Below are 18,518 nucleotides of genomic sequence, written 5' to 3' on the forward strand. Positions count from 1 at the left end.
CAAAGAACCATTTCTATATTAGAAAAAAAAAATAAAGCTTTTGGTTACAGTCTGATGTCTTGTGGGTGTTCTTTGCAGGAAAACAAAACCAAACAATACAAAAGCTCTCAAAACCTTGGAGACTAAGGTTCTGAGTTGGCAGCTGATAATTTTCCCTCTTGGAATTTCAAGTTTGATTCAAGATGCAAAGTTTTGTGAAGACTAAAGATCCTGCCAGACTTTGACAGCAGCCCTGTGTTCTAGCCATCACTTTGTTCCAGTGCTGGCTGACTGGTTCCTAGATTATTTTCAAGAAGTTGGAGTGGCATAGGGTTTTCTTAGGCTTTCAGTGTGAAGGCCTAAATGATGTTTATTTAGTTAGAAAATTAAGACAAAAGAAAGTTTTACGCAGATTGCAACTTTCCTGTCCTTTTATACAACCCAACCCTTCTGTCAAAAGGTATGTTTAAATACTTCAGCCCTAGGTCAGTGTGTAGCACAAAGTAGGAATATGTTTATTGATGTATCAGCCTGATCCCTTTTTTCACACAAGAAGCCAATAAACCAGGAAGAAATAAATATAATAATGACTTACGAGTGGTGGAATTTAGGCAGCTGTGAGAACACAGCTTTTTATCTTTTACTGTTCTCTCCTTCTAAAAGGTTCCCAGGCTTTTTGCCCAAACAGGTCTAAGATGCAAATTTAATGCATGCAAATTTGTATGGAACATTCTGGTGCCTCATCTTTATGGGAAATCAGACCTCTGTGCTAAGAGAGCTCTGTTGTTTATAAGTGAAAATGTGCCATTGTTCCTATCATTTTATTACTTGGGCCATGTATTTTTTTTTAATGGCAGACATATTTCTCTGTGTGTACCTATGTGAGTTTATATGTGTATTACATACTTGGTTGTTACAGTTGGGTGTCCTCTGTAACTTTGAGGCTGGGTCTCTCCCTGCACCTGGACCCACATTTCTTTTTGGTTAGACTGTCACTCAGTAAGTCCCGTTGATCCTCCTGCGTCCTTCCCTCTCCGTGTTGGGATTAAAGGCATGCATGGGGTCACACCTGGATTTTTATGTGGGTGGGTATTGGGATCTGAACTGCAATCCTTATGCTTGCTCTGCTAATTGCTGAGCTATCTCTTCAGTCTCTAAAGACTGGCTTCTTTTGGTGTGTGTGGCCAGGTATTCACATTGAACACAGAGTTAAAAAACAAAAACTTATATGGGCATGTGTGTCATTGTGTGTGTATGTGTGTGTGTGTGTGTGTGTGAAGGTAGACATTTGTGGAGTGAGTTTGTTCTTTTACACTTTTACATGGGTTTCTAGGATCAAACTCGGGTCATCAGACTGGTGTGGCAAGTATCTTAATTGCTGAGCCATCTTGCTGACCCTAAACACGCATTTTAAAACAATACAATTTGCCAAATACCTTTATCTAGGTCTGGATCCAGCTTACCATTTCAGGAAGAATTTGGGGCTGTCCTGAGAAGTTATTCCTGTATTACAGTGTCCACCAAAACCAGTATTCACTTCAAAGGTGAGCCCGGGAGCATGAATTTTGGTTGCTCCAAAAGAGATTCCACTGTGGGTATAGTTAGGTGAGATATTATTAGCTACAGAACAAAGTCATAATCAAGGCATTTACCGGACACATTGATAGGGATAGAGATAGGAAGGTGACTGCAAAGACATTTACCTACAGTATTTTAGGTGTTAACTAATTATATGATTAGCTTTTGGATTGGTGAGAACCAGTGGTGGTCTAAGAATGTATTTTAAAGGCCTTCATAGTCACAAAACTGTTTAGTTGGACAGTGAATGAATTTCAAAAAGGCTAAAAGATAATCCATGATAATTTGATTCTGGTCTGCGACATCCTAACTCCACAATTACAGTTAGGTTATTTGGCCTTATAGGATCTTTTTAAAATTTTTATTTAAGGTTTTTTTTTTTCATTTTTCATATCAACCACAGTTCCCCAGTCTTCCCTTCACCCAACCTCCCACCCACTCCACTCCTCAGAAAGGGTGAGGTTTCCCATGGGGAGTCAACGAAGTCTGGCATATCAAGTTGAGGCTGGACCAAGCCCCTCCTCCCTGAATCGAGGCTGAGCAAGGTATCTTTCCATAGGGAATGGGCTCCAAGAAACCAGTTCATGCACTAGGGCTTATAGAATTTTTAACACCTGCTTCGTTTTTGTGTCCCGTCTCTCCCGGCGCGCCTGTAAGTGTGGTTTACGACAGGAAATAATGGTGTGAACTTAGCTTCTCCCGTACTTGGAAGGGCAGTTGCGAAACCCCTGTGGTCTTGCTTGTTCCTGGCAGAGCACAGCTGAAGGTAGCTGCATCTGCATGCTGCGGCGCTGGGAAAGAGCCCAGGGGATTAAAAGCTTGGCCGCGGAACAGAGGAACGCTGGCTCCCAGGATTGCGGCGGACACGGACCGGAGGATGGACATTGTGGGCCAGGAAGGACCGCCCCTTCCGGCGATCCAGTTACGTTCGCCTCTGGGGCTCCATGGCTGCTCTAGGACGGCGGGTGAGATTGCCATAGTTCCGGGGGTCACAGCAGCCGCGGGCGGGACGTGCAGGAGGCCCTGCCGCAGGTTATTTGTGACCATGTCCGGCCGCTTTGTGGCAATAGCGCTCCCGGGTGGTGTGTGCATAGACAGTCTGGTCCTGACATGAGCCACTGGCTTCTATGGAGTTTCGGCTAATGTGGCGGCTATGGGCTTAGGAGACCTGGACCACCAAGGCGGAGAGAAGGGAGGCGGGTTGTGCTAGAGAGGTTTTGGAGACCAGTCTGGCAGCCATCGGATGCCTAATTTGTTATGTGTTAGTTAGTCCCAGACACCGAGAATTGACAGACTCCTGCCCAGGAATATTTTTACTTTAATGAAAGGTAGCATAGAAACAATTATCCTTTGTTGGAATAAGTTTAGGTAGTGCATCTGTCTGGTGGCTTGTCTGCGGTTCAGAATTTTCAGCCAAATATTAATGACTAGGAGTCCTCCATAAAGCTCAGAGTATTGGCTGTGCCCGGCTCCTATATCTTCTGTAAGTGCTGTCGTCTATATGTTAATTTCCTTCTCTGGAGACCTTTTAGGCCCAGGGGTTTTACAGATTGTTTACAAAAACTGTTAGCTTTTATGGGCCAAGGTCCAAAATACTCGCGCCCTGTGATCTTGTGATAGTTATTATCCCGAGGTGGAACTAATTCTATTTTGGCTCTGTCTTACAGGTTCCTGAGTGGCACCGACTAATGACCCGCGCCTGGACCTGTTTGTCCAGGCAGACCCCTCATCTCAGAGACCGTAAAAGGATGAGTCCTTCTTTGTTTTGGAAACTGACTACAGTACCCAGTGGAGAGAACCTTCAAGAGTCCTCCTGTGTTAGACCTAAAACGTATGTGCAGGAACCAGAGTACAGGACACATCTTGATCAGTGTCTTCATGAGGAGCAGAAGACTTTTGTGGATCCTAAGTCCACGGAGCTTGCAAACGTCATCAGCTCCCTCAAGGACATGGGTTTTGATGAAGCCCACATTAACAGCTTGCTCAATATACAGCCAAGCGTCCATCCTCAACAGCTGCTGGACATAATTTCAGAATTTCTACTCTTGGGATTGCACCCAGAACCTTTATTTATGGCTTTGAAGAAAAGTCCACAGTTACTGAGACTGTCTCCAGTGCAAATGAAGAAGCGGTCCAGTTACCTGCGGAAGCTTGGCCTTGGAGAAGGTAGATGAAGCAGCAGACTTTGTAGTGTGAGAGGAGTCGGAGTTAGTGAAAAAAATAGCCTGCCTTAGTCCAGCCTTCTGATATTGTGACATGACAGGTCATATACAAATGTGTTAGGTTGCATTCCTAGCTATCCTGGGATGCATGTGGTGTGTGGGCTAAACCACACCTTAATAAGGTGAAGTGAGGTTGGAAGGTTCTCCGAGGAGATGTGTGATGGGCCCTCTGCAGAAGGTGTTGTAAGAGGTATGCGGAGAGATTAGCCAGGAGGAGAGAACCAAGGCCAAAACAAGTCCCATGTGTTCTGTTCATTGAGGTCTCGAGCTCCAGAACAGTGGGAACATGAAGTCTGTTTTTGGATGCTTAGAGTTGCTATGTGGTAGTGATATGTGTATGCATATGGGTGACCACTGCAAAAACATCCTGTACAAAAATTTAGACCTGGTGGTGCCAGGTTCCTGGAGAGCTGCAGAGTGGCCTCCTGCTAACTGTTGTCATTCCTCTGGAGAAGGGAGATGGAAATCTTCAGTGATGTCTACCCATTTGACCAGTTTTTATTTCTTTTTATTATTGACTGTTCCTGGTAAGACTTTTACCACCCAAGTAGGGGAGGCTTAGAGTCCACTGTTTGGTTCCTCTGTAGGCCTTCTCTAGAAGATGAGCAAAAAAGAAAAAAAGGTTTTCCTGTAGTGTCTTCTGAGTCTAAGCTCAGTATTGAAGAACAGCTTGAGAGATGAAAGGAAAGTGCACACCTTGGCTGGGCGTGGTGGCTGGGCGTGGTGGCGCACGCCTTAAATCCCAGCCCTTGGAAGCCAGAGGCAGGCGGATCTGTGAGTTCTAGGACAGCCCCAACTACAACCCTGTCTCAAAAACAAAACAAAAGAAACAAAAAACAAAAATAGTTTGCCCTTTGGAAATTCCTCTTCACACAGCAGTCAAGCAGAGACAGTGACCAACTATGCTGTTGGGAAAAATAGTTAATAGTCTCAGTAGTTTTTAAGTTTCCAGCTATTAAATTTGCCAATATTCCTAAGAAAATTGGTCCAACTACTAAAAGAAGACCATTTACTCCACTTGTCTGGGACAGCTCCTGTTTATAGCAGTTGTCTGGATACAGTTACTAATGTGGCTCACGAGAGGACACTCGGAGGCCAGGTTAGGGATGTAGGGTGGGCTGCTGGATCTGAGAGGACGTGTTTCCACGGTGCTTTATAGAAGGCAGAGTCTGAAGTCAGCAATCCTATGAAGGGAGGTGATCCTTCTGTGTGTATTGTATCTGTGAGTGTGTTTGGTAGCACATGTTCCGGGACTTACGTGGATGCCATGAGACAACTTTGAGAGTCAGTTGTCTGCTTCCACCGTGTGGGTCCTGGAGATTGTACTCAATTTATGAGGTGTGGTGGCGGGCGCCTTTACCCACTGACCGACCCGTCTACCAGCCCCTAACTATTGTTCAGCCCTTGGCTTTCCAGAATACCTGAAGTTACATGCTTTCCTTTTCTTACTATCCTACAGGGAAACTGAAGAGAGTGCTGCACAGTTGCCCTGAGGTTTTCACCATGCGCCAGCGGGACATTGATGATGTTGTGAGGGTCCTCAAGGAGAGGTGCATGTTCACAGCACAGCAAATCACTGAGCTTTTGCACAGGTGCCCTGGCGTTCTTCAGGCAGACCCCAGTGAGCTAGAGTACAAATTCCAGGTGAGAATGAGTGACTAGACTCTTGACTTCAGATTTTTAAGTTGAGTAAGGTCAGCTGTGTGGACAAGAAGCCTCTGAGTAGAGCTCAGAGCTTCTGTTCTAGAGCAGTACAGCTCAGTTCTTTTCTCCCCCCAAAGCAAACCTGTCCTTCCGCTTTACTTCCTTGACAGAGAGGGACCTGACCCCATTCCAGGTCCAAGTAGGTACTCTGAAATAACTACTATTGAGAAAGCTAAAACTTTCCCACCCTTAGAGTGAGTGGGGGGTTTGGAGAATGTGACAGCAGATGTGACAGGTAAGGTCAGAAGCACTGTGCAGCTGGGAAGGGTACACTCCTTCAATCTTAGCTCAGGAGGCAAAGGCAGGTGAACCTCTGAGTTTAAGGCCAGCCTGGGCTATGTAGAGACCCTGCCTCAAAACAAACAGACAGACAAATGAAAACCCTTGTGCCAGCATGAGGACCAGATTCTGGGGACCTGTCAAAATTGAATGTGCAATGCCCCAGCACCCCTGTGGGGAGTTGTGGGGTAGAGACAGGCAAATTCCTGGAGGCTTGTAAACCACCTAGGCTGGCCTTTGGCCTTCACAAGCATTCTGTAACATACTCAAATAATTGTGCACTCACACATTTTTTAAAATTCCAAAGCATCTTTGGGTTGGATTTTTCTATAGTCATAATTTTTGTTTCCCTGTTTAAAGAAAACAACACACCCATTTGTTTTCTGCAGCATTTTTCTCAGCATGAATTTTGAAATGCTTTGAAAACTGTCAGACTTCACACAAGTGTTGGTATTAGAGAGTAGCTACAGGCAATTCTTTTCTAATGTTTTTGGACTAAAGTTTGTTTTGAATTGAACGATAGGCTTTGAGGTTCTCTACATAGATTCCTAAACATGTTTGTGTCTTCCAGTATGCATATTTTAGGATGGGACTTAAGCATCTGGACATAGTCAAGAATGATTTCTTACAGTATTCAATAACCAAGATCAAGCAGAGACACATGTACCTGGAACGCCTTGGACGGTACCAAACCCCTGATAAGAAGGGACAGACACAGATCCCTAACCCTTTATTGAAGGACATTCTCAGGGTTTCTGAAGCTGAGTTTTTGGCCAGGACAGCACGTTCCTCTGCCGAGGAGTTTGAGGTTTTTAAAAAGCTCTTGGATAGAGAAGAAGAGGAATCTGAGAGCTATGCATCAGAGGAAGAGGAGGAGAATGAGGAGGAGGAGGAAGATGAAGAGCAGCTGTGATGGAGGATGGGAAAAAAGGGTCCAGAGATGCCGGAGATCATTCCCGTATTCTCAAAGCTTTGGGGCGATCACCTGGATCTTCGAGTATTTTTCATACTAACACTGGTCATTTGATAGAAAAAAAAAAGAAACTGTTATGTAGGCACATCAAACCAAATAGGAGATGCTTTGTTTCAGTCTAGTGGCTTCTGTGGCGGCCCACTACATCCTAAATAAAGGACTCAGCTGTTAAAATCCAGGGGATGCCACCCATCCAAGTTTGGTATCTTTTTCTCTGTTGAAATATGTTGGTGTTAATTCTGAAATCGTGTAGAGAAAGAGGTGCTTTCCGGTTCAAGAGCCGCTGCGTGTTTCCTTGTGGTAGTAAAGGTAAAATCATGAGAATGTAACATGAGGGTAGTATGTCATAGCACTTTATTTTATGAAAACAAGTAGCAGGTTTTCCACAAAATAGTCATGTTTTTAATCCGACATCATTTCACGGCCCTCTAACGTGTTCAGTGTACAGCAGAGTGAAAGATGTTGGTTAGTAATGTGTTTAGTTTTGCAGTCTTCGGACTAGCAAAACATTCTTCTCATCTGTGAGATGCTGACCCTTCCTGCTTGGGCAAGCTGGCCTTCATGTGGGTTCCTGGCTAATAGCCACTTCAAGGCCTGGTTCTTTGGCTATTTAGCCTGTGCTGCCAGAGTGAACGGGCTCAAAACCAGCACTTCAGGGGCTGGGGCTGGTCTCTGAGGAACTTCCCTTCTGCCTTCTGTGTGATAGATGGAGAACACAGACCCCAGGTCTGATTTTGGCTTGTTGTAGGGATCTTTCAGATACCCTGGCATGGATATCACCCTGGGGAGCACGGTGAGTGTCTCGAGTGCTGTTCAGTACTGGTGCTGGCATGAGGTGAGCTCTGAGGAGAGGCCTGGTTTGATGGAGCTAAGGCTCAGAGGATTGAGGCCTCCTAGGAAGTTGTCTGTGGCCCTTCCTCAGGAAACCGCACAGGGTTGGTGATGCAGAAAGCTTTTTTGATGGTAGAGCCAAAATCAGAAATGCTTGGTAATATTTTTTTTCTACTTAGTGACATTTAATAGTCATGTGAAATCCCTCTATGGGTCTTGTGTTTCCTATATAGACAGAACCCAATGCATACATGGGGATGCCCTGATTCTCAAGATATCTGACAATCTTTGGAGATTTTTCTGTGTGTCAGGGCCCTGGGATCTTGAGAGTAGAAGCCAGCAAAATACCCTCCCTTGCACTGCACATGAATGATCAGGTCCACAAAGCAGTGTCCAAGCTGAGAAATTGCTCCAAGACCTGGCCCAGTAAAGTACTGTGACCATAACACATTTGGATGGTAAATGGGCTTGACATACTTATTTCTGTCTAAAGTAGAGATCTTGCTGGATCTGAGGTGTATTTTGTGAGGAATCAGCACCAAGGCGCGGAGGCTTTGGACTCACCTAGAGCCTGACTGCAAAGAGAAGAGCATTCACAGAGAAAAGCCGTCATCCCAAGACTCCCATGCAATCAGAGCTCCCACTGGGGCAGGTCTGTGAGGCAGGCCAACCCCTGGCAAGGCCGTGTCTTTGCCTGTTGGACTCTCTACACAAAGTAAGACACAGCAAGCTGTCCTGTCTACCTCTAGCAGCCCGAGGGCAGTAGAGAAGGGAAATGCCTCCTGGCTGTTCTTGGCCATAGACAAAGCTCTTTGAGAACAGTGATGCTCGTTCTTTGCTGCTCACTCTTGTACTTTGTGGCACTGAAGTGACCTCCACTGTCCCTGAATGTAGGATATTTGGCCTTGGGCTCCATCAGAACTAAATAGAATGCTAACCCTGAGCTTAATTAGATGTCTGCTCATCCCGTGTTTGGATTAGCAAACGGTAAGCCCAACAACTCATGATTGCGTCTTCATTTTGGCCCCCAAATAAATCTTTACACCTTGTCAGTCTTCTGATTCTATTGTGACATTTCCCAAGTGGACAGTGACTGTTTTGGAAGGACACACACCTGCTTCCGAAAGACGTGTGAGAAAGCAGAGCCATGTGTGGAATGTTACCACGACTTCCTCAGCACCAGCAAGACTGTCTCCACTGGGAAACACTGGAAGGATTGTGTGCCAGCTCCACACTCAGCCTTCAGTGGGCTGGGTCCTGTCTGAAACATAGGCTCCAACTGGAAGTGGGAATGTGGCAGCGTTGGCCTGGCAGGTGAGGCTCCTGAGGTCATTACTATAAATCTACATTTCCAGCCATGTCACTTGGTCTTGCCATTCACTGCTAATGCTGTAGCTTCTGTAGCGGGATGGTGGCAGGTCTCACTGTCGCATGGAAGTTGACATAGATGTTTGTGGAGCTGGTCTCTGAGCCCTGTCTTTGGCCCTCCAGATCTCTGGAGACAAGCCAGTGTGAGTTTTTGACATGAAAAGGAAAAAATAATTGCATAATGCACAGGCTCAGCAATATTTGGTAAATATAAATGTTTTTCTTTAAAGTACGTTTTTATGAACTGAGGACAGGAGGCCTCTGGTTGGTGCTGGATCTCCAGTCAGGTAGGCTCTGTTCTCGAGGGATCTTTTTTCCGACGTCACTACAGGAGAAGGCAGCTGCTTAGAGCCTTGTTGAGAGTAGAGTGGAAGACAGGCTGGGTGAAGTGTGTTTGTCTTTGTTGGCCAGACCGTCTACTTGAGGCACGGATTACAAGACGCCTTGGGCACTGTCTCCAGGAGCCCGCCCTGTGCCGCTCTGCTCCTCTCAGATGTGAACAGAGTAGCGCTTGCTGCTTTATGGTGGATGCATATCTTAGGTTTCCGAGCACGGATCTTGGCTCCTTTTCTTCTGTGACGTTCAGGGGTCTTCATGCCTTGATGGCAATTTGTCCTTCAGGAGATGTCTTTCTATACAGAAGACCGAGGTCTAGATCTAAGCCAGGTACTGCCAGCTGTGGCCTACTGCTTGTTTCTGTGGATGAAGAGTTAATGGGATACAGCCACGCTGTCTGTCTACATCTGTGACCGTGTTGGCAGTACAGTAGCAGAGTTGGGTGGGTGCCAGAGAGGTCACGCCATCTGAGCGTTTGTCTGCCCTGCCAACTCCTGAGTTGTAGACCAAGTGTCTAAACTCTGTAGTAGTAGTGATTAGCATTTCTTTAGGTCAGTATAAACGAGAGGAGCAGGGTAGAGCTCCTCTGTTTCCATGTGGCCCTTTTTGCATCTCTTGTGAAAGCTGAGACCTTTCTTCTTGAGGTTTTGAGGGTTCAAGAGACACTTCTCTGATGCTGGAATCTGGGGCGGTTTCCGAGCATAGAGAAGCACCACTGACCAAGCCTGCTAACCCAGGTAATTTGCACTCTCACTGCTCACAGAGGTACTGGCTACAGCTGCACAAACAGCAGCCTGGGTTAAGATTGCAGATGCTTCAGGGCTTCCCTTGCAGGAATCCTTGGGTGTGCGGATCTGGTTGTCTATCTTCTAGAAATCTGAGGACAGAGATCTTAGGGGAGACTGACTACAGCCAAGAACTTGTCTCCTGTCATTTTTAAGTTAAGTTTTGGACCTCATCTTCTTGCATCTTGAAAATTCTTGAGGTGGGCAGTGTTACCAGCACCTGCTGACCCTTTAGAAGCAGGAGCAGCAAACAGACTCCTTTTTATGCTATCTTTCTCTGGGGGCAGCAGGCACTGTTCCCCAGGGGACCTGTATTCATTCTTGCATCGCCAGAATTCCAGCTGGCTGTGATGCAGAGGGTGGAAGTGAGAACACATGAACCTCTATGAGGACACCTGGGTTCAGCCCATCCTTTAAATTTGAATCAATAGGCTGCTGGTCCCCTGCTGCCTTCTGGTGATGGCACTGGGTCGTTTTCCTAAGGCAGCCTTGAATGGTGTTTTCTGTGAGTGTGTGTGTCTGTGTGTACGCGCGCACGCATGCTTGCTTTCTGTCTGTTTTCCCTGTTGCTCTGGAAATAAGTGTTCTATAAGTCAGTCTGTGGTAAGTAGCTGGGGGTTATTAATTTTTATAAAATTGGGCATTCTGGGTGAGTTCTTAAAAGATACATTGATATTTCAAGTGATGTATTGCAATGTAAATATTTTAAAACCAAATAATTTCTGGACTGACTCTTGATCTTCGTGGGTTTAAATTGCTCACAAGTGTTGGAGGTGTTTTGTGTTTGCATTCTTGGAGGCTGAGGTGAAAGGTGATGCTGTTGAGCGGACAGGATTTGAGTGTTGTCAGCTGCTCTTCATACAGGGTTTTCATAGTTGAAACGGTGAGGATGCAAAGGCCCTGCTGCTTGATGTCCGAGAGCCTGCTGTTCTGATGCCCCGATCACCTTTGCTCATGTCCTATCCCTTACTGTGAGCATTTTTCCTTAGGATGAGCGTTGCCTGGAGCTCCTTTGTTTGTGGTTGTTCTTAGGCCTTTGGGTGACATTTCTCCTTCATGTCCTCCACTGTAGAAGAAAAAGCTGACTGCTGATGTGGCTAGTTTCCAGACACGCCTCTCTCCCAACACAGGAAAAGTGAACTGTTCTGGCTCTCCCAAGGGAGGGGAGTAAATTATCTTGGGCCAGCCAATCTGTCATTCCCAATTATGTCACGTCAATAGGAAGTCACTGTGGGGCTGAGTTTGGGCTATACATGGGTCTCCGCAGAGTAACCCAGTATTTTCCAGACTGTTGTGGAAAAACATCCAGTGCCCTTTAACATCTCACAGTTTATACATGGGGAGGTGGGTGGGGCATGCTGGAGCAAGCAGGCAAAGTTTCTTTCATTTCAGGGATATTGGTGCTTAGAATCCCAGGATCCACCCTAACCCCCCAATGAGAGGCTGCATTTAGGATCACCTGGGTGTTACATGACAAGGCTCCCACCCTATTTTACCAGTAGAATGCCATTCATAGGGTTGGGGGTACTTCCTTAGAGCCTTCCCAGCACATCTAGGGTTGTTTGGCATCCTTGATCCTTCTACCACCCAGGCCCACTGCCCTAAAGGGGCCAGGTGATTCTTGTGCCTCGCTGTAACTGATCTGCTGAGAGAGAGAGAGAGAGAGAGAGAGAGAGAGAGAGAGAGAGAGAGAGAGAGATGCCCCTCCCCCATAAAGTCTCATTTCCACCTGAAAGCAGATTCGTATTCACGGCCAGACCAGGTTGTATGTACAGGGAGGCTATAGTCAGGAGTTCTGGAGCCTTCCTGGTTGGGTCTGTAAGAACACAGTGCTGAGTCTGTGCCATCAGTGTCTGGTAAAGGACCTCAGTGCTTAAGGTGCTGGGTGTGATGGTGTCTCCAGTTCTCAACAGATCTTGGTATGAAGGAGAGTGTTCCTTAAGATTTCTTCAGTGTTTGACTGTTACTTTGTTTCCTGAAATAATGAAGAAAACCAGTTTAGTGAAAAAGAACCTTGTGCACCTTAAACCCCACCCTTAATCTTCTCTGTTCCTCATCTATAACCCAGCCAAGTCCACATACAGACTGCCCGGCATCTGCCCTCTCAGTCTGGTGGATGCATATGGGGATTGAGCAGAAGTACCCTGGCATTGTGGGAAGAGTGTGGAAGGAAGCAAGCAAGAGCTGCCTTGGGAGGTAGTAACATACTCAGGTCAAGCAGCGCTCCTGGTGACTGCATGCTGCAGCTGCCTCTCCTCAGATTTAGTTATGCAGAGCAAGGATGTGATATGAGGCTTCAGGTGGTCATGGAGACCATACCTGAAGGTGGACTCTCATTGTCGGAACATGATGCTCTCAGTAGAACTTTGAGCAAGATCGTAAACAGCGATGCAGCTTGTGACTACCTTAAACTGGGGGGAAGCTTGGCTGTGAGTGGGTGTAAAAGGATCTTCTAAACGTGCGCTTATACACTTGGGTCTGTCAGTAACATCCTGTGCTTTCCCATCACAGCACCGATTCTCTGTCTGGAGTGACGGCCTCCAGACACCGCTGGGCCTGTCTGTGCCCCCACACGTGCGGGTGTGGGTACAGCCGCACGTGAGGTGTTTGGGCAAACAGCCTGGCTTGCTCCCACCCTGTCACTACCATTACCCACCCACCCACAGAACTGCACAAGGCAGCCTGGCCCCAGGGGTACCTGCTTGGGGTTTGGGCAAACAGCCTGGCTTGCTCCAACCCACCCACCCACAGAACTGCGCGAGGCAGCCTGACCCCATGGTGTACCTGCTTGGGGTTTGGGCAAACAGCCTGGCTTGCTCCCACCCTGTCACTACCGTTACCCACCCACCCACAGAACTGCGCGAGGCAGCCTGGCCCCAGGGGTACCTGCTTGGGGTTTCCTGAGGCTTGTGCTCTCACAGCGCTCTTTAAAGCAGATGTCCTGGTGAACTTTGTAGACTTTCTTATACCTGTTGTCACAAGAAAACTCTGTGAAACCAGACGTCAGGAGAGGCGTCTAACTGTTTCATCTAGGCTGGACAGAGGCAGAGCCCACTATTTTCTTAATACAGTGTTACTGGGGGGGTGTACGTAAAGTCTAGCGTGCATAAAGATGTATTCATTTCAGGGTACCGTTTCACAAATGCTGACAAACCCAAGGTGGTGAAAAGACTCACTGAAATTTCAGTGACAGGACATTGCTGGAACAGGCCACTTGTCCTGAGGCTTTGGGACGGTCTGATTCAGTGTGCTTAGTTAGTGTTTTGTTTATTTGTTTGCTTGCTTGTTTGTTTTGTTGGTCAGGTTGGCACAAGATAGGGTCATATGGGAAGAGGGAACTTTAATTGAGGAAATGCCTCTATCAGATTGGCCTATAGTCTGACAAGTGTGTGGGAACCTTTTCTTGACTAATGGTTGATGTGGGCGGGTCCAGACTGGTGTGGCTAGTTTAACCCTTGGGCAGGTGGTCCTGATGGTATAAGATAGCTTGTCGAATGAGCCGTGGGGAGCAAGTCAGTAAGCAGGACTCCTCGTGCTCTCTGCTTTAGTTCCCGACTCTTTGTTTCTGTCGTGGTTACGTTCCTGCCCTTTGTAAAGACTGAGATAAACACTCTCCTCCCCAAGTTGTTTTTGGTTGTTCTTTGTCACCACAGTAGAAAGCAAATCAGGAAGCCCACTGTTATATGAATGTTTCAAGAACATAGTCATGAAGTCTGGCCCTGGAAGCCTCAAAGGCAGGCAGTATGGACCAGGAGGCCTGATGAAGCCTGCCCATCCCATTTTTAATTAGCTATGCCAGCAAGCCTGTTTAGCTCCCAAGTCTCCGTTTCACGTGTAGCAGGATATACTCAGCACAGTACTTGCTGGGCAGCCTTGGGTTTAATCTTAAGACTGAAAAAAAAAGTGACACCCTCCCCCCCCAAAAGTCTAATCCAACAACCATCAACAAGTATCTGAAGTTGCAGTTGAATTGTTGAATTGGATTGATAACAAACTAGAGGATGCAAAAGAGAAGGTGTGTGGCGTTGAACACATAGCAATGCAAACTACCCAACAGGAAGCATAGATATACACACATATACACCATTCACAACACTAAGACAATGGAAAGATCTACAGTGACCCGAGGGACAGTATTAGTCAAATATATTCATAATCGAGCTCTAGGAGAGAAGAGAAATGGAGGAACAAAGAAGATAAGAACAATGGCTCAGATTTGACAAAAGCTAAAGCCCCAGAAATACAAGATTAACAAATTCCAGAGAAGGAACCCTTTAATTCCAGCACTCCAGAGGCAGAGGCAAGTATATCTCTGTGAGTTTGAGGCCAGCCTGGTCTACATTAGCCAATTCCAGGACAGGCAGGACTACAAAGAAAAACTCTACCTCAAAATAAGTAAATAAATAAATACTCAGGGAATAAAAATAAACACTATCAAAACCAAAACACATGATCAAGCTATAAAGAGAAAATTAAAAAGGCGCTACAGGGATGGAGAAGACATGGGTGGTGACGGGGCTAAATTTGTCAACTCGGTTGCACCTAGAAGCACACGAGGTAGTAAAGAGCATCCTTGGTTGTGTCTGGGGGTGTTTGTTTGAAGAGAAGGTTGCCGTGATGTGGATGGTACCATCCCACAGACTGTACAAGTGGATAAAGGAGAAAGCCAGGGAACCATGCCAGAAGCTCTTCCACTTCACCTTGACCTCCACCATCATGGAATGAAACCTCTATAACCGCGAGCCAAAATAAATCCTCCTTTTTCATTGTGTGTGCCAAGTATATTGTCATAAAGATACTTCTAACCTGGAGCGCTGAAACAAAAATCAGAGCTGTCAACTAATCATCCTATACTTAGTAAATATGCCCAAAGTGAGGCTTAGACAAAAGTCTTTCAGACCAACGAGAGCAGAGAACCATCACCTATGAGTCTGTGTCCTCAGACATGTTCCAGTAAGTTTTCCAGAGAAGGAAAATGATACCAGATGGAATCTTAAGTTACACAAAGGAAGTCTCCTGCTGTAGATGGGAGTAAGTCTCCTGTAACTGCAGTTGTATGCAAGTAACTCAAGGTAAGTGGAGACAAACTGAAGCTGTGCATTGAAAATCCTAGAGTGACTATGGGACAGAATGAAACAATTCTAATCGGTGACCCAGCCAGAGAAGAGGAAAAAGCAATAAGGTTCAGATGGAAAAAAATATAAATAGATACATAGATTTAAACCCAGCCACACCACCCATTATGATAATTGTAAAGTGATTTAAACTCTAGTAAGACCAATCAGAAAAAATATAAGCAAGACTCATCTCTGTTAGCTAAGGAGAGTCTCTTCAAAGATACATATAGGTTACAAGAGCAGGACAGAAAGTTTGCTGAATGAAGGATTCTCCTCACATGACGGGGGCATCTAACACAGAGGCAGGCTCTGGTGTAACCAGAAGAGCTGGAAGCTGGAGGACTGGTAGGTGCAGACTAACATCAGATTGCCATTGTGAGTCCAGGGTGAATGGTGGTCAAGGCTGCTTCCCCAAACCCATACAGATTAGGACCTTTGACCTCTTCCCTTTCTGTCTAAGCCTGGCTTTGCTTCAAGCTTGGGGACACTTTCTGCCGTTTTCCTTCTGTTCTTTCACCTGCTTCCTCCTCCTCCTCCTCCTCCTCCTCCTCCTCTGAGCATCCAGAGGGGCTTGAACAGTGTGGTCACACATCACCGTCTGCACAGAGCCCTTTAGGATCTCTGCAGTTCATGGGGAACAAATGCCACGGTCCGTCTAAGGGTCTCCAAGATCCCAGGAACCCTCCCGTCTTCTGCTCCCAAATTATTCTCTGCTCTGTTGGCCTCTGTTCCTCAGACATATTGGACACCTTAAAACACATGTACCTGGTGTCTGGAACATTATTTTCTCTCTGATAGCTCCACCTCCTCCATGTCTGTTCAGTGTCCCTCTCCCATGAAGCCTACTCCTGTCCCCTTTATTCCTTGTTCTCCTCGTCTTATGCTTTTATCTCTCTCCCTTCCTGAGAACTCTCTGATTTCTCCTATACTGTGAAGAGATGTGCCTTTGCTATGGCTGTCCTCATCTAGAGCACAGGATCTGGCTCCCTGAGTGCCTGGAACAGCCCAGCACAGCAGGCCCTCCTCAGACACCTGACCCAGAGTCATGAATGCTATAGCAGGTAGGGTCTCAAGAGATGAGACAAGCAGTCCTTCCTCCTGGTCCAGGTGGAGAAACCGCGGCAGGAGTGATTTGCTCACCGCCACATCACGCTGGGGTAGCAGTAGAGCTGGGACTGGGGCTCTCATGTGCTGATTGATGTTTGGGCTTTAAGGGAAGGAGGAGAGTCGGGTCCTGGGACTGTGTGAGGGCTTCCATGCATGGGACTCAGCCTGTGTTCTCTTTAGTCAGTTCTTGGGCTTCGTGGGCTGGACAGACAGTTTAGACAGAAGTAGCCCAAGCCAGTGCCTGCAGTGTCTGTCCCTCCGGGGGGGGGGGGGAGGAATAAAGTCACAGCACCAGGGCACAAGGGCAGAGGCGGAGCTGACTTACACGTGATGGCAGACATCTCCTTCCCAGACAGGAAACGACTTTGTCTCTGAGAACAGCCGTGTGCAGGGGCGAGGCACTTTTTCACAGGCTGTGTGGCACAGAGGAGAAAGAAAGGCCAGCCTTGAGGAGGAGGCTCTGTTTCTGTCTCTCAAGAGAGACCTTTGCCTGCAGCCTGTGTGAGCCTGGGGATCTGTCAGCTACTTTCTGGACTTGGGGCCTTGCCTCAGGGCGCTCAGTTTCAGCAGGTTGGTTTTCCTTAAGGTTCTTGTGGCCTCGGAATTATTTTATGTCTTTGTGGGAGCTTCCAACACTTTTGGTTCTCAGTCCAAATATGTTCCCTCTCATCATCAGTCCAGCGCCTGAAATGTTTCCTTGCAATCACCACCCATTCCTGACTTCCTAGGGCTCTCTCCTGGGCAGTGCCTTGAGTAGCCCCATGCCCCTTGTGGTTGGTTCATGGTCCATCCCTCAGGTCCCACATCCACCATCCTTCCTACCTGGGCTCTTTTGGCTCCTGCCTTGTAGTCTCTCAGATTGGAAGCCCTTAAGTATAGCCAGTTTGTATGCTCAGCCTCCCAGGGCCAAGTCCCAGGTCACTGAGTCAGCTGCCCCAAGGCCAGTAGCCAGCTCTGACTCACCAAGCTCACAGTGTCTGCCTTTGAACCCAGGTCTGCAGTCACAGCTGTGGGCATTGGCCCCTGGCACACAGGTGCCTCCATTCTGACAGGCATCTTCTGAACAGCTACCAGGGGCACCTGGGAACAGGAAGGCAGTGTCAGCTTCAGGGCCTGGGGAAGCCTGCCGGTCCTGCAGGCTGCATCTCCTGGTAATCTGGCCCAGTACACAAGAACAGCTGTCATCAGCGTTCTTGGTTTCAAGTTGTCCCATCTTTGTCTAACAAGAACCCTTTCAGGTGAGTGAGCACAGTCCCGCCAACTCTTATGTCTGACACAGTGGATGCTGGGCTTAGTCTATATCTTGCCTGGGTCTGAAAATTGCCTTTTTCCTGCATTCGTGGAAACATGTGTGGAGCTGACACTCAGCCTGAGCTGTCCTGCCTAAGGCCTTTCCAGTGAACAAAACAGGATATTGGGCTTTAAAGAATGAAGCAAACCAGGTATGGTGGCACACGCTTGTAATCCCTCTTGGGAAACCGAGGCAGGAGGATCACAAGTTAGAGGCCAGCCTGGGCTGTGTAGAGAAACCCCGTGATTATCCAGTGAGTCTGTTTTATTCACTCCCAAAGCAGTAGGGTATCTTCAATACAGAAACAAATCCAGACGGTGGTGGCTCACACCTTTAGTCCCAGTACTAGGGAGTCATACACTTTTAATCCCAGCACTAGAGGGAATATAAATGGGAGGAGAGAGAGTTTCTGTCTGCTTAGTCTGCAGTCACCCAGCCTTGGCAGAGGTGAGACTTCTCTAGTGGCTTGGCTGCTTATCTGCCTCTGGGTTTTTATTGTTCATGTTACAAACCATCCTCCCAGTGTGCACAGGGCACACACAGGGTACACACTGGAGCTGGTACAGGTGCCCCTGGGCTGGGGAGAATATTGAGTTCAGGGATCAGTGGCCCTGTGGTTGCAAATGTACCCTTTGGTACTCTAAGTGCCCTTACTAGGGACAGGTGTCCTTGGAGGGCAGAGTTTTCACGTGAGGTGACCTTGAGGGTCACACTCCCACAGGTATTCAGGTCTTCTTTGGAGCTGGGTGAACACAATCTAGACCCTGATGTGACTCAGAGGAGAAAAGAGTTCTGGGTCCTAGGTGATGGTGAGATGGCTCAGAGGTTAAGAGCACTGGCTGTTCTTCCAAAGGTCCTGAGTTCAATTCCCAGCAACCACATGGTGGCTCACAACCATCTGTATTGAGATCTGGTGCCCTCTTCTGTCCCACAGGGATAAATGCAGGC

General features: G+C 47.2%; 2 protein-coding genes across 9 annotated transcripts in view; one reads left to right on the forward strand and one right to left on the reverse strand.

The window, feature by feature from the left end:
* The first annotated feature begins 1,975 nt into the window (after positions 1 to 1,975).
* Mterf4 (mitochondrial transcription termination factor 4) lies at positions 1,976 to 11,764 on the forward strand. 5 transcript variants are annotated; one of them, XM_075951780.1, is made up of 5 exons: positions 1,976 to 2,102; positions 2,311 to 2,522; positions 3,225 to 3,723; positions 5,239 to 5,423; positions 6,334 to 11,764. In XM_075951780.1, exons 2-5 carry the CDS (start codon positions 2,502 to 2,504, stop codon positions 6,673 to 6,675), a joined length of 1,047 nt encoding a protein of 348 aa, XP_075807895.1. In that variant the 5' UTR covers positions 1,976 to 2,102; positions 2,311 to 2,501; the 3' UTR covers positions 6,676 to 11,764. The 5 variants fall into 5 exon arrangements, with proteins under 5 accessions (XP_075807895.1, XP_075807899.1, XP_075807896.1 ...); XM_075951784.1 differs by lacking the exon at positions 1,976 to 2,102 and having other exon boundaries at positions 2,412 to 2,522; positions 6,545 to 11,764; XM_075951781.1 differs by lacking the exon at positions 1,976 to 2,102 and having other exon boundaries at positions 2,490 to 3,040.
* Positions 7,073 to 18,518, reverse strand: part of Sned1 (sushi, nidogen and EGF like domains 1) — a 59,430-nt gene continuing 47,984 nt past the window's right edge. For 3 of the 4 annotated variants that reach the window (XM_075951777.1, XM_075951779.1, XM_075951776.1), the window contains 4 exons: positions 17,243 to 17,359; positions 16,605 to 16,692; positions 12,942 to 13,024; positions 7,073 to 12,030 (listed from right to left, as the gene is read on the reverse strand). In XM_075951777.1, the coding sequence (XP_075807892.1) occupies positions 12,005 to 12,030; positions 12,942 to 13,024; positions 16,605 to 16,692; positions 17,243 to 17,359 (314 nt within the window). In that variant the 3' untranslated portion in view covers positions 7,073 to 12,004. Of the gene's footprint in view, positions 12,031 to 12,941; positions 13,025 to 16,604; positions 16,693 to 17,242; positions 17,360 to 18,518 lie in introns of those variants that run through there. The other variant, XR_012908184.1, reaches the window with a different exon arrangement.

This window comes from Microtus pennsylvanicus, chromosome 17 (assembly GCF_037038515.1).
Source record: "Microtus pennsylvanicus isolate mMicPen1 chromosome 17, mMicPen1.hap1, whole genome shotgun sequence".
NCBI lineage: Eukaryota > Metazoa > Chordata > Mammalia > Rodentia > Cricetidae > Microtus > Microtus pennsylvanicus.